At 43.9% G+C, this 14,623-nt stretch overlaps 1 protein-coding gene across 3 annotated transcripts in view; it reads left to right on the top strand.

The window, feature by feature from the left end:
• Positions 1–14,339, top strand: part of klhl29 (kelch-like family member 29) — a 259,109-nt gene extending 244,770 nt beyond the window's left edge. For all 3 annotated transcript variants that reach the window (XM_085381923.1, XM_085381924.1, XM_085381925.1), the window contains 2 exons: positions 10,334–10,478; positions 13,213–14,339. In XM_085381923.1, coding sequence (XP_085238049.1) covers positions 10,334–10,478; positions 13,213–13,396 — 329 coding nt within the window. In that variant the 3' untranslated portion in view covers positions 13,397–14,339. The remainder of the gene's footprint in view (positions 1–10,333; positions 10,479–13,212) is intronic.
• Positions 14,340–14,623: the final 284 nt, after the last annotated feature.

Raw genomic sequence — 14,623 nt, 5'->3', positions numbered from 1 at the left:
GGCTTTGCATGATTTCATCTCATTTCATCCATTGATTGATCCATTTCATCCCCCTGTTCATGGACTTCAGTGTTTTAGCTCCTGTCTCTTAAAGGCCAGACGCCCTCAAAGCTCACTTTTCTTTGAAGTAACAATGATTAAATATTACTGTTTCTTGCATGGCTTTGTCTTTTGTTCAATCTTCTTCATGCTGAGTCGGTCCACTGAGCTTTGTGGGCATCTGCGTATGCAGAGCGATCTCACACTTCAGTCAGGGTGAGGCCTGGACTTTGACTGAGTCATTGCAACGCGTTAATACTTTTCTTTTTCTGTTTAGATCTGCTGCTATGCTTCAGCCAACATGTCAGACATATGGCTTCATATTTGATTCTTGGATACTTTGGTTTACAGAGGAGTTCATGGTGCCCTGGTCCTGTATCTGCAAAACAGGCCTAAATCATCACCCCTCCTCCCCCATGCTTGACAGTTAGTATGAGGTGTTTGTGCTGATATGTCGGGTGCTGTGCATTATGGCCGTACATCTCCACCTTGCTCTCGTCTGTCCAAAAGACATTGTTCCATGTGGTTTGTCGAGAGGCAGCTTTGCAGACCTAAACCATCCTGCCATGTTCTGTTACAGAGACGAGGCTTTCTCCTGGACCCCGTTCCAAAAAAAGCTGTGCTTGTTCAGCCTTTTACTAACTGTACTGTCATGAACTTTAACATTTAACATGCTAACTGAGGCCTGCAGAGTCTGAGATGTAGCTCTTGTATCTCTGAGCATTGCACGCTCATTGTGTTAACACTCACCTGAGTGCTCCAGACCAGTAGTCTACCAAAACATCTGCTTTTGTAGAAGCGCTCACACTTGCTGATGATCAGATAATACACACCTGGCTGCTAGCTAGTAATCCAGCTTCATGCCAGTCTCCTTTGAGCAAATCGTCCTCTGTGGTGTTGGCTTTTGGCTTTTGTTGGTTCAGTAGAACAAACTGTATGCATTGTTCTCCTGTGCTTTCTTCTCTAGGAAAGATTTGACTTTATTTCACAACTGGAAAAAAACCTCTACCTTACTTGTAGAGCACTGAAAAAACTTGTTAAAAAAGTGTTATTATCAAGAGCAAAAGCTACGGCTGTGCAGGCATCGACTGTGCAAGGAAAGATGATATCAGCCGGGCCGAAGAATTGGAAACCTAGCAGACTAGCAGAGCCGTCTGAAGCCTGAGCTTATGGGTCGCAGCGATTAATTGTACATCCACTGACCTCATTAATTGAAACTTTGGACCATGTTTAATATGTGAATCCACTTTTGTAATATTATATATATATATATATATATATATATATATATATATATATATATATATATATATATATATATATATATATATATATATATATATATATATATATATATATATCAAAAAAGGGAAAAGCATGAAAGAGCCACTTCAACAAATTATAGCACATCCTGGGAGCTTAATGGCTATGGCGCATGCCTCAAAACCGCGCTGTCCACAGTTCAGCAGAAACACAGAGTCAGAGAAGTATTTGAAAGTTACACCAGCACAGAGACACTTTGCTGAGCGCTGTCACCCAGAAACTTGCTTTCAGTTACTGGAGCCGTCTCAGGGCTTTACTACTGTGAAGGAAACGATGATTATGTAACACGGGTGTTTGGGGCGAGCGCTATGTGGTATTAAAGGGCTTGCAGAGCAGCTGGCACAGGAGAAACACACACATATATACGCACACACAGAAACACATAGATCCAGACATGCACACACACAACGGCTGCTTGCCTCACATAAACCGTGCATCCCTGAGGACCACAGGTACACAAATTATATAACAAGCTGGGAGGTTACACATGCGTGCGTGTATGCATTGTGTGTGTGTGTGTGCGTGTGCATGGCAGACACAGACAGACATATCGTCATCTGTCAAGCCGTAGATGAGCTGGCGTCTTACAGCCAACGAGGCAGGAGATAATGGACGGGTTTAGTGCTTCCAGTGAAATTGGGCCGGCGATGATTTTAGCGAGGCGTTGAGGGCGGGGAGCGCTCCTTGAACAACCCCCTGCTTCCCTCCGTTGCTCTCCATCGCTATTCTCTCTGTTCATCTCTCTGTCTCACCCCTACACCCCCCGACTCCGTCTCTCATGGTCTCTCCGCACCGTCTTATCAACTGACACAAATATTTTTTTCACAAATTTTTTTGCAGCTGTGTGTGTGTATGTGCGCGCATCTATGTGTGTGTGTTTTCCCCCTGCGTGCACCGTCTCCCGCGTGGGCTGCAAATGGGTTTCACAAACACTTATCAGGACGGACTTCCCATCTCTCGCAGAGTGAAAAATAATATTACTCATGCCAAAAATAGTCCCTTCAACAAGTCTATTGAGATACGCCGGGTCTCTGCAGCTTCGTTCATCCAGAGCTTCCTTTGTCTTCAGCGTGTCTCTCTCTGCTGAGCAGTATATGGTCTGAAGATCATAACTGAGCACTTTCACATGTAGTAAGCTATTTAAGAAGTCTCATTACTTCATTCTCCAAAGGTCAGCTCACCTAAATTACCGAAATGCCATAGTTTTCTGCTTCCATCTCAGAGAAGAAAAAAAATCAGCATGTAACATGTTTTTAAAAAGGTCAATCAAAGACCCCTTTAATATATCCGTTCTAGTGGAGCTGAAACATAGCATAGGCAGGGAGAGCTTTGGCAATCACTCCTGCCTCAGCTTCACAAGTCTTTCCTTCTCTTTCTAATATCAGTGTTTCAAATATGAGCGATAACCCCCCCGCTTAGAGTCGTGTCATTGAATGAACAGTTTTTATATATTTATGTCACGTAGCCTTTTTTTAAATCACTGCTTAAAAGAAATTAAGGGAACCCCTAAATCACACATGACTGAAAAAATACTCAAGTTGAAAATCTCCACAGCGATGTGTAAAAACGACATAACAGTCAAATGAGACAGCAGATGGTATCCTGGGGATTCTCCTCCCAGACCTGGATTGGAGCAGAACGTAGCTCCTGGACAGTCTGTGGTGATATTTGGATGCACCCCATACGTAATATCCCAGAGGTTGCAATTGGATTCATGTCCTCGGGACGTGAGGGCCTGTCAGTGGCATCGACGCCTTTGTCGGCCACAGGAGGAAACCAGGGCCCAGCACAAAGCACAAGGTCTGACCCCGACAGCAGTCAGGGTACCGTCGGCTAACATATGGAAGTCTGTGTCTCCTCAGACCATCACTGACCCACTGCCAAACCAGTCATGTTGGACGATGGCATCGTAATGTTCACCACGGGATCTCCAGACCTTCTCACGTCTGTCACATGTGCTCAGTGTGAACCTCCTCTCATCTGTGAAGAGAACAGGCAGCTACGGTGGACGTGCCAATTCTGGTGTTCTCTGGCAGATTCCAGTCAAACAGCACGGCGCTATGCCGCGAGCACAGAGCCATTAAACAATATTGGATCTTTATATCCTCATGAGAAACATGCACAACTAGCCTGCTGGAGGTCATGTTGTAGGGCTATGGCAGCGCTCTTACTGCTCCTCCTCACACAAAACGGCAGATATTGGTCCGGCTCTCCTCGTGTCACAGCCCACTTCCTGTTTCTTATCTCCTCCACACTCTTGAGACAGTGCTGGTAGATGTAGTAAACCTTCCTGTGACAGCATGTGTTGATGCGTCATCCTGGAAGAGCTGGACTACCTGTGTAACCCGGCAGATTCTGTCTCATACAATCAGTAGTGACAAGGATACAAGCAAAAAGCAAAACTGAGAAAAATCAATGAGGGGGAAAAAAAAGTAGATATCAGCGGTTTGTGAGCACCACCTGCAAAACCATTCCCTTTCAGGTGGTTGTCTCTGCAGTGCACCTCACTTTCATTTGAACCAAATCAGGTGCAATGGACTCACATTGATTTGTGCTCCCTTCATTTTTTTTTCTTTTTGTGTTCCTGCCTTGTCTCTGCTGTCACAGACTGCTGACAGCAATGAGCCTGAAAGCGATGACCGATGGCTCGACATTAGCTAATTACAGATCACCATTCCTTGACAATGTCCTTCAACACGCAAACGGCAGAAATATCGACCCATCCAGATCTAAAGCTGATAAATCAGTGTGCACTTTTGAACACTTTTCACCTGGCAGCAGTGAACAGGAAGGGAACCATCACAGGATGGATATTAAGCTTCACTGAGGCGGGGATCTGGGAAAGGCATCACTGTCTCATTGTTTTTTATGATTTTCTGTTTTAGTTGAGAGGTCATCTAAATATTTGCGTCTAGAAACAGATGGAAAGTTGACAGACCTTGTGCTGCAGGATTATCCAGAATGTTAGAGGGGTGTTTAACCCTCCATGGGGTCTGCAGGCCGGTCACATGACTAAAAACTATGAATTGTGTTCTTACTAAATGTAGCAGATGTCTGTCGACCAAACAGTTTGTCCAACCAAATCTTGGCCACAACTCTTTGATAGATTTCCATTGAAAATCTGCACAAAGCTGCAGGACTGACACGCCAGTTAACCTCTGCTGCTCTCGAGCTTGCTGTTAGCATGCTAACGCAGTAAATTAAGTATGTATGCATGGTGTTCAGCAGATGCATGTTTGGAGTGGATACGAACGCTGATGCTGGCAAATATCGCCGTGCACATATATTCTCATAAAACCCTATTAGCGTTGCTGTCGTTCCTGATGACAGAGCTGATATATGACGCTTTTTAGGGGCTTTTTCTTCTTAACATTGTGGTTTTTGTTAACTAATCTGTGCTGCAAAAAAACAAACTGTTCACAGCATGTTCTTTGAGGGAAAGAAATGAGGCAGTAATTTTAGAAATATGAAGCATAAATGAGGATATTTTTCCACAACCCCCCCCCCAAACTAAATTCGTGTTTGAGGCCAAAATTCTAAAATCCCATGAAATCTTAGAAGCCTTAACAAAAAATTAAGTTTACAGCATCTTTACGTGCAGTTTCGTACCGAAAAGCATTAACGTGGCACACCAGGACTTAATCCACAACAAATGACCGACCAAAGTCAACTGTACACAAGCTGTCAATGCAAAAAATGAAGGATGTCGTCTCACAGATACATTTGTCGTAACTTTAAATTATTAAAATTACAACCAGCGAAGCTCCTGATGATTACAGCCTTTTTGAGGAGCTTTTTGAACTTTTGAACTTTTGAACTTGCTGTTGTTCTCTTTGCTGTTAAAGCGTGGGGAGTCACCATGCCAAGATCAAAAGAGCCTCTGTGAGGATTTTGAGGAAAATGCTGGAGAATGCCTGTGGGTCTCACTTATGGAACGTTAAAAAGATCTACAAATCATTTGAAATGGATCGTTCCACCGTGAGAAGAATCATCAGCAAGCTGCTCCAACCTGAGTTAACCCGCCGATGTCCCCCAGCTGACAGACGGGTCCCCGTCGACCGGTAGACTCCAAAAGCCCGGGAGCAGGAGCGCCGCTGCGAGATACCGACCGTCGGGATGACGTAACGGCAGACCGGCCGCAGCCCTCGAGAGCGCCATTTACAGAGGTGGAGGAAGAGGAAGGGAAAGTGACAGAGCAAGAGAAGGTGGAGAAGGTGGAGTGTTTCCATAGCGACCTAATTGGACATGCACCCATCATGCTGAATTAAAGTACATCATCCTCTTTCAGCTATTTCGGCCCATCATTTCAAAGGCAGCTCTTATTCTCCTCACACTGCATAAAAGGACATTGTGTGTGAAGAGGGAGGCAAAAAAAAGGGGGAACTTTTCGCTGCTCCAATTACCTTGTTGTGATCTTATCTAAGCTACTGTCAGAGAGAACTGACGCTTCTTTGTCCTTTTTCCTCACGCTCTCTGGTATGATACAGCGAGCTGGAGTGGATCACCTCATCCTCCGTCGTTTGGAGGAGAATGTCTTGTTTATCCCTTGTTTGCGTTTCCTCCCGCGATCGGCCGCACATTTCAGCGTCGATGTAATGCCGCTGCGGCTTTGTGATGGAGGCTGCTGTTTGGCTTTTTATCAGAGACTGCGGTCTTGTCTAGATCTGTACAGCAAACAGTATTGGTCTGATTGAGTGAATTGTTCTTTACTCTATTTGTGTGGGTTATTGTTGCTGCGTGCTGGTTTTACAGCGTCGGATATCTGCTGCCGGTGTTGATGCAGGAACGAGATAGGGAAGAACAAGGTGTTTGTTGAGACAGCAGCTACACAATTCATCATACCCGTGTGCGGGTGTGTGCGTTTTCTTTTGTTTGATGTCCTTGACCTCAGCCCGGGGGGAACCCAGGCTTGGTGACTAAGCTGTTTTATCAAGGTGCGGGAGAGTGTGTCAGCCCATGTTGCCCCGCAGGCACAGCTATACTTCTATCACCGCTGCAGAGTTAAAACCTTGTTTTGCTGCCTCTTTTTATTCATTTTTTATGTAGAACGTGGTCAGCTGTGGATTCCTGGCTGAGCTCTCTAACCTTCGAGCTGCGAAAGCCGACAAAATCTATTGCGATATTTCAAGAATAGCAAAGTCCATCTCAGAATTGAAAAGTTTTCAGCTGACACAGACAGATTGCGCTCCCTTTACTGTATCTCAATGTTGTTTCAGCAAAAAATGACTCGTTTTCTGCAACGAAGGCCAAGGGATGAGAACAAAACCAAAGCGGTGGAAGAGAAGTGGAACCCCAGCAGCAGTCCTCTGAGGCTTGCCAAACGAGAACTATGAGATTTACCTGCCTGGTACTCCTCCAAGCACTCAAACTCGGTGCTTACTGTTAGTCCGCTAGAGAGAGGCAGGAAGTGATGGCAAGAGTTTCAATGGGGGAAAAAAGAGAGGAAGGTTTTTCCTTTGAGAGCATCCTGTTATTATTCTGCCTCGGGCACAGAGCAGAGAGAAATGAGTGTTCTGTGTTTATGGGACCTAACACAAAACATCATGTACACACGCTTACGCTGGCACACACACATACGCTCAGGAAGACTGGCAGCAGCATATCAATGAGACGAGGAAGGTAAAAGAAGAAAATAAACACGTCTGGCAGAATGTGAGGAGGACCAATCAGTGGCAACTTGTTTCTCAAGGGCAGAAATTGAGGCTGACGCCTCAGATGGTTGCAGTGGAACTTAAGATTGCATTTCACTCTGCGTAAATGATTGCAGGATCGTCATATGTGAATAATACAGTATTTTTCAACCGCAATAGCAGCGTAGTCTGTCTCTGTCAGTCTACAAGTGAGATAGTTCAACAGCTGCTGAATGATATGCCATGAAATGTCATGCAGACACTGGTCCCAGGAGGATGAATCATTCATGACTTTGGTGATCCTCTTTTTCTCTAGCACTCACATGAGTTTGGTATTTGAGATTTTAAGTGAAATATTTCAACAACTCTTCGAGTGCTTTTTGGAAAATGTGGCACCCTGCAAGGACAAACTCTTTATAACTTTGATGAGCTCTTAATTTTTCTTTTGAAATCTTCATCAGCTCCAATTCTTAGATTTCTGGCGCTAATTAGCAAATGTTAGCATGCCACCACTGAACTAAGATGTTGGATGTTGTAGACATTACACCTGCTTAACATTAGCAAACATGGATGTAGTCGTTATGTAGTTGCCCACAGCTGTGTGCAGGACCATTTAAGGCTTTGCATTTGGTATTTTTAGCTTAATGTAATCATATTTGAAAGGGAGGATAGCACAACTCTAAATAATTGTAGCCTCATATAAGATTTTGGCTAGCGAAAAAATGGCTCAAACAAAATGTTCTTATCAGAAAAAACAAGATCACCCAAGGCTGAGCCCTTGAATAATTTTTTAGATTATTTGATAGAAAAAAAGGACAATCTGCCTAAATGCATTTTATGTATGTGGTTAGAGATCAGCAGTATATGTAGCACGCCAAGCCCTTATCGTCCTCTTCATCCTGAACTACAGTTAGGGCTCTAACACCAAAACATGTCTAAACATGCTAATTTGTTCCAGAAACTGTCACAATTGTTGTCAGCAGTTCAGACATGCGACTCTCCCGCCTCCAGATAGCTAACAACGAGCCAGCAAAATGACAACATTAGCTAGTTATAAGCTAACAATTAGCCAGCTAATGTTAGGTTCGAGTATCCTAAAACTCACACTTTACCTCTAATAAACTGTTTAACTACATTCTCACATCATATGAGAGTTAATTTGCTGAGTGTTGACTTGAATAATGTTAAGAATAAGAACAATAACTCTGGTATGGATCATCCACTATTTGTATGACAATTGAAAAGCGTGATGGCTGTGGGTGCGAATCATTTTCTGTATCTCTCAACTAAGAGAGAGCTAGCAAATCTAGATGTTAGAGACACTTAAAAACACAGGTTTTTCTAATAGATGCTAACAGCAGTTAACAGAGGCTAACAGCAGCTAACAGGCTAACAGCAGCTAAGAGTTTACCAGCGGAAAAGTTCAAGAAAAGTTCAAGATATGCTCAACAACCTCAGTATTACTGTCATCAGACAAACTTAGCTTCGCTGACAACTTTTTCACAATCTGCTCCACTATAAATAAATGTGGATGCATATTGACAGCTGAGGTAAACAGCCGACTGACAGCCTACATTCACTACAGATGGACGGCGACCAGAGATGGCTGTCTTACAGTGGATTATACACATGAAAGTAGAACTTGGTCAACTGCAATCTACTGACATCTAGTGATGAAATTTTACACACTGTAACTTTTAACTAACATAATAAAAGATCAATGTAGCTGTTTTGTAGTTACCCACGGGTTTGTGGACTACAATTTTACAAAAGACTTTGCACATTTTTTTTTCACTTAACGTCACTATATTTGGGCAAGAGTCATCAGCTACTTGGTTAACTGTAAATAACTGTAGCAATAAAAAAAAAAGAGTCAAAAAAGATTTTTGACTATTAAAAAAGTGGCTCAAATAAAATATTATTACCACAAAGACGGGACCTTTTAGTACAACTGAATAAAAAAAAAACCCCACCAGAATCTCAGAATGTCTAAGCCCTTAAATATGCACATCTTCAAGCTTTACTAAAGTTTTAATGAGTTTTTTGTACCAGGCTGTACATGTTTATTTCTGCTGTAAAGCTAAGCATTAGAGTCTAGAGGGACTGACTTACTTTTGGAGCTAACCTTAAGTGGCCATTCCAGCAGCTTAAGTTTTTGGCACTTTCTCATTGGCTTCATTTTTCAACCCAGGAGGTTGGCACTTGCTGCCATTATCATTTATTTTAAAGCAGCACTATATACACAGAGCCCCAGCATGGCAGCGCGCCCCTAGAGCACATAATGCAGCACAGCCAATTCAATAATCATCAGCAGCAGCACCTCTGAACTCTGGAGCTGACCTTTTAATGAAATATGCCAGTCTCCTCTCAGCAAAAGGTAAGAGGAAAGGGGAGCTGGATCAAACACAGAGGTGAGGCTTTTTAGGGCTGCCAGCGCTGCCTTTATTAAGGCGTCAGGCTCGAATCCTCCCGGTGCCTGTTTGCGATGAGGGATGCCCGTCCACTGTGGCAGAAAACGGGGAGGACAGCAGCTTACGGCCAAGTATCCGTGCATTATTCATGCTGCTTGTAAATTGGCCAGCTGCAGTCTGCTAGAGAGAAATTGCCGAGAGTTTGAAATACATTTCCTCTTCCCGCACAGCAGGGCCACTGCTCGCAAACTCCTGGTTTCCAGCCGGCATCGTTACGCGCAAACCGCTGTTTCATTTTGTTTCCCATCATCTATACCTCTGCAGCGGTGCTGCTTCAATGCCTCTGCTTTCCTCGCGCGCCATATACAGTGTCAGAGTGAATTATACACCATGCACAGTATGCAGTATCCCACCTGTTCACTCATGTATTGCCAATACATGCGCACATTGCTTTTTCTTTTCCTTATTTTTGGTTCTTTATAAATCTACGGAGGTGCCACGGGGCCTAATGCAATTGTGAATTATTGGGACTTAGGTAACTCTTTTATATTGCTTCTAAGCCCAAACATATTTTGGAGTGGAACCCAATAAAGCCACCGTGATTTATGAACTCTGCTTTTTCATCGGTTTTGGTATCCATTCTGTTTTTTGTTTTTTCCAAAGGAATCTTGAGTGGGGCATATCTGTAAAGGGATAAGTAGAATGTTGATGATGATCGTTTTTGCATGCGCTGCGGGGACCAGGAGGAAGGGTGGGAAAAAAAGAACAAATTGATGTCATTATACCGAATGGAAATTTCTGCTGTGAGTGAGAATGACATCCAAACAATAGCTCTGTTTTCTCTTTTTTTCAAAATAAAAAATCTCTCCTGTTTTTCCCTCCCCTTTCTCTCTCTGTCTCGCTCCCTTTTTTTGTCTCTCATATCTTTAGATAACAAATACGCCCCTGCAGTGAGCCTAAATGGATTTATATTCATCCTGGGAGGAGCCTACGCTCGAGCTACCACTATCTATGACCCAGACAAAGGCAACATCAAGGCCGGTCCCAACATGAATCACTCTCGGCAGTTCTGCAGGTAAGAGATAATTAATGTAGCGGCACCACACGCAAGTTAAATCCCCAGTGTGGAATTTAAAAGATTTTTCAAAAGCTCAAAACTGCAGCTCTGTGTTTTGTGAAGCTTTAAGAAAAAAAAACCCTCTGTGACATTATTAAACAGCCTGAAAACAATCTAAAACTCAATCTTATTAGTAATCTGTCAGTCTTTCTGTCATAACACAGGTAAACGGTCGCACGGGGAAAAAACGTTTTCAGGCCAGTTAATTAAAACTCGAACAATGCCACGGGGCTGACAGCCTTTTCCAACGCGATGCGGCTCGATTGCGAGAATTCTCCCTCGGCGGGAAATTTGCTTTCTAATACGCGACTGTTAAATCCGTCTGATCGGTATCGCCGCCGTCTGTCACAGAGAGAGAGAAACAAGACACATCTGAGGCGGCTTGATTTACTTTTCTACAGACTGTTTCGAGTTATTAAACTGAAATCTGAGTCATTTAGGTTTTAGTGGAGGCGGAAAGAGGAGGGGGCGGCGTATTTGTGCAGAGAGTCACGTTTGTTTCCTAAGAAAAAGAAAAAAAACAGGAAGTAGTACAACTGCGATCTGCAACTTTCCCACCATTAGCAAGGCCATAATGGCTGATGAAGGGAGAAAAATGAAAATGAACAGCAGTGGGATCACACCCTAATATCCCAGTCAACTCGAGCCACTGAGGTGTGCAGTTCGCTGGATAATGAACTCACAGTTTTCTAGGCCCTGAGCCCTTTCTTCTCTCTCTCTCGCTCCTTTTTTTTCTCCCCCTTTTCTTTTCCTTGCAGAAGTCGAGAAAAAAAATAGATTAAAAAAAAAGCATGCATGAAATACATTTGGGAGGCAATTACAGACAGTGATCTTATGTGCAAAACGTACACCATAAATCATGTTGTCAGAGTTATTGATAAGCTGCACCAGCACACGCCAGGCAGCTGTTCTGCTACATTTAACTAAGTCTGACACAAGAGAGGGGAGGAGATGCACGGCCGGGGGGGGCGGGATGGGATTGGGGGGGGACAACAAACACGCCGCTGTCAGACAGGAAACTCGGAAAAATATCTGCAGTGCACGAAGTCTAGGAGGGTCATCATGCAGGAGAGCAGATATTTTCCCCTGGCTGCGTCCGGCCCTCCGCAGGCCCTGCACCTCCCCTCTGTTTATCAGGAAGAGCAGCCTCCAGGCTTCGCCCCGCGCTCTCTCCATTTTGGATCAGCTGTGCTTTTCTCTCTGAGTAGATTTAGGCTTTATGTAATAATCTTTTTTTTTTCTCCCTTCTCCTCTCGCGGTCCTAACAGTGCTGTGAATTTGTGCAGTAGGACGGCATGTTGCTCGCCGCGTGCGAGCGCGTCTGTGTGTTTGAGCGTGCACCTTATGTAAATGCAGATCGTTCCAAAGCCCAATAGGAGTACAAAGCCCTAATCAGCTTACGGCCCAAGTTTTAATCCTCTCCGCACACAAACTCCTGTTTCTGTTTCTCATATCAAATGAGCACATTTGTACAGATATTTGCTTTTCAGTAGTTTCCCCCCCCCCCCCCCCTCCTCTCTCTCTCGTCCTCGAGAGAAAATGTAATGTGTGAGATTTTATGTATTTTTTTTTTATATATAAATTAATCCACCTCACCCTTCCCCAACCCTTCCCCACCTTAGCCCATGTTGTCGAGAGCAAGTGCGAGTGATGTCAATAATCCCAGGCGTGGCCCCCAGCGTGACAATCAGCATGTTTGTGGAGATGCCGTCTTTGTGTGGCTTTGTTGTCTCGTCGTGATTAACGCCACCAACAATATTTCTGCCGCTGTGACTCAGAGCTAGCTTTATCAAAGCAGCTCATACTTGCACTGAGCTACTTATCTTCCTGACACTGATTACCTCTCATTACTGTTTATCCTAACAGTCGATGCGCGCGTAATGCTCGCTTTCCCGTACAAAATCTCAAGATTTGTCATCTTTTAGATTTCACTTAAAGGTGACTGGGCGGCACAGTCAGTTACAGATGTGTCGTTTTTGTACTAAAGCTACTTTCGGCTGCTCCTTTCTTGTTTTTACACAGGATGCGATCCCAAAGTTTGCGTCTCCTCCCAGGATTTAATCGGGGATCTTTCGCTTGCTCGGCTAATTTGTAACCCACTGCACTATGGAGCCACACAGTTTGGTGTAGCACTGTAGACAAACTTGCACAGCAGCTACTCCTAAAAACCTCTTGACTCAGTGGCACAATAGTAACTTGTACTAGTAACCTGCTCTTTCTTGCTCCCTCACATTGTTGCACAGGAATCTTTGGCACCACAGCGCTGCTTTAGTTCATTGAGGCCATGCACAGCTCTCTTTAAGGTCCCACCAGTGCACTTTAAACGGGTTGACATCTGGACTTTGATCGGGCCATTGCAACATGTGGATTCTTTTCTTTTTCAGCCATTCTGTGGAACAGTCAACAGCTTTTACCACTTTGTTGTTTGTTAGAGGCAGATTTCACCTCCAACAGATGTTATAGAAAAGCAGTGAATGGCTGTTGCTTTGATTAGTTTCGTTTGTTTTTTGCGAGGTAGATATGAGAGGATTCAGTATTGCATATAGTTGTTTAGTTTAGCATCAGGGAAACTGATAGCTTGCTATCAAATGGGAACACATAACTTTTTATATTGTGTTCAAATTTAGAAAAATGTCACTTTTCCTGCATCCAATCCTTGATTCGAAAGAAAATTTTGTGTCTTTTTATGCAGCGCCGTCATTCTGGACGGGAAGATCTACGCCACGGGAGGCATCGTGAGCAGCGAGGGTCCAGCCCTCGGCAGCATGGAGACATTTGACCCTTGCGCCAACACTTGGACACTCTTGCAGTCACTGCCCTGCCCGCTCTTCAGACACGGCTGCGTGGTCATCAAAAAGTATATCCAGAGTGGCTGAGGGTGGCTCGGACCAGGTCGCACTGGGTCAACGCTTAACACCAGCTGAGCTCCAGTTGTGGGACGATGTGTGACAGCAGCTTCGAGACGGGCCGATCGCTCGCTCGGTCTGTCGGCGACCTCTGAACTTGACGTCAGCATTCATCCACACTGTTGCCCCACACCTGAAGATAAAGTCAAATAAAAACGCCCTGTGCAGAATGTACTCATGTTTAACTACTCAGCCATGTCAGGTGACGATTCCCAACCCCCAGTACTGTATGACTGTATGTGTCATGGTAGTAGTTCATTCTCTGTCATCAAACAGGCACAGGGTCCCTCTTAGTAATTTGAAAACTCCAGGGTTTTTAAATGAAGTCTGTTTCCCCCCTCTGGTACTGCCTTTTGTTTTTTGTTTTCAGTGCATATCTCTGTAAACTCAACACCTTCATTTCCTTTCATATAATCTGACTCAGCTGAAAGCCATTGCAGGTCCAGATTCGTGTCCCTTTGAGTAAATCACACGTTAACAGGCGTAGGTTTCGCAGTCGTGCATTTGTGAAAGTTTTTGTGGCATACAAACGTTTTTCCAGTAGCGACATCTGAAGGACAGGAGGGAAAAGCGAAGGGAAGCGACGCGACTGTTTTCCTCTTTATCAGTGGATCCGATGAGTTTCTTTCTCCACTGCAACCAGAAGCAAAGTTCCAACTGTGCAGATTTATGGGGTAACTTTAAATCCAGATTCTGAACTCTGTGTAACCTGGGCCTTTTTAATGGCTCTCTAAATATTGGAAAAAAAACTATCAAATCGGGGTCAGGTTGGGTTTAAAAAGAGATTTCTTCCCCCCTCCTTTGTTCTTGTACAATTCCAGTCTGATTGAGATATCATCTGGAGGGTGAGTGGCTTTTTTTTCCTGCCTTTATTCACACTGACTTGCTCTCTGGGACAAAGAAAGCACCACACTGAGAGAGAGAAAGAGGGAATTCCTTCTTCCGCTGGCGTCTGATCAGATTCAAGTTGGGACAATTCCTCCGGAAAAAAAAAGCACAATATTCACCCGCGACTGTTATCATAGATGTTATCTGTTTATCCATGTTTCTTCTGTGTTTCAAGTTCCTCCTTCCCAAATCCGCTTGTTTTATACAATGTTTCATTGCAACCTGCAAATTATGTCGGGTTGGTATTCTGTAAATACAGCGAGGAAATATGTATATTTTAAAACCTGAAGGCAATTCTGTATAAATGTT

This window comes from Rhamphochromis longiceps, linkage group LG15 (assembly GCF_057381845.1).
Source record: "Rhamphochromis longiceps isolate RC_006_pf linkage group LG15, R_longiceps_female_GT1.1, whole genome shotgun sequence".
Lineage (NCBI taxonomy): Eukaryota > Metazoa > Chordata > Actinopteri > Cichliformes > Cichlidae > Rhamphochromis > Rhamphochromis longiceps.
Note: the sequence above shows the minus strand (reverse complement) of the source record. Positions and strands in the feature narration are given on the sequence as shown.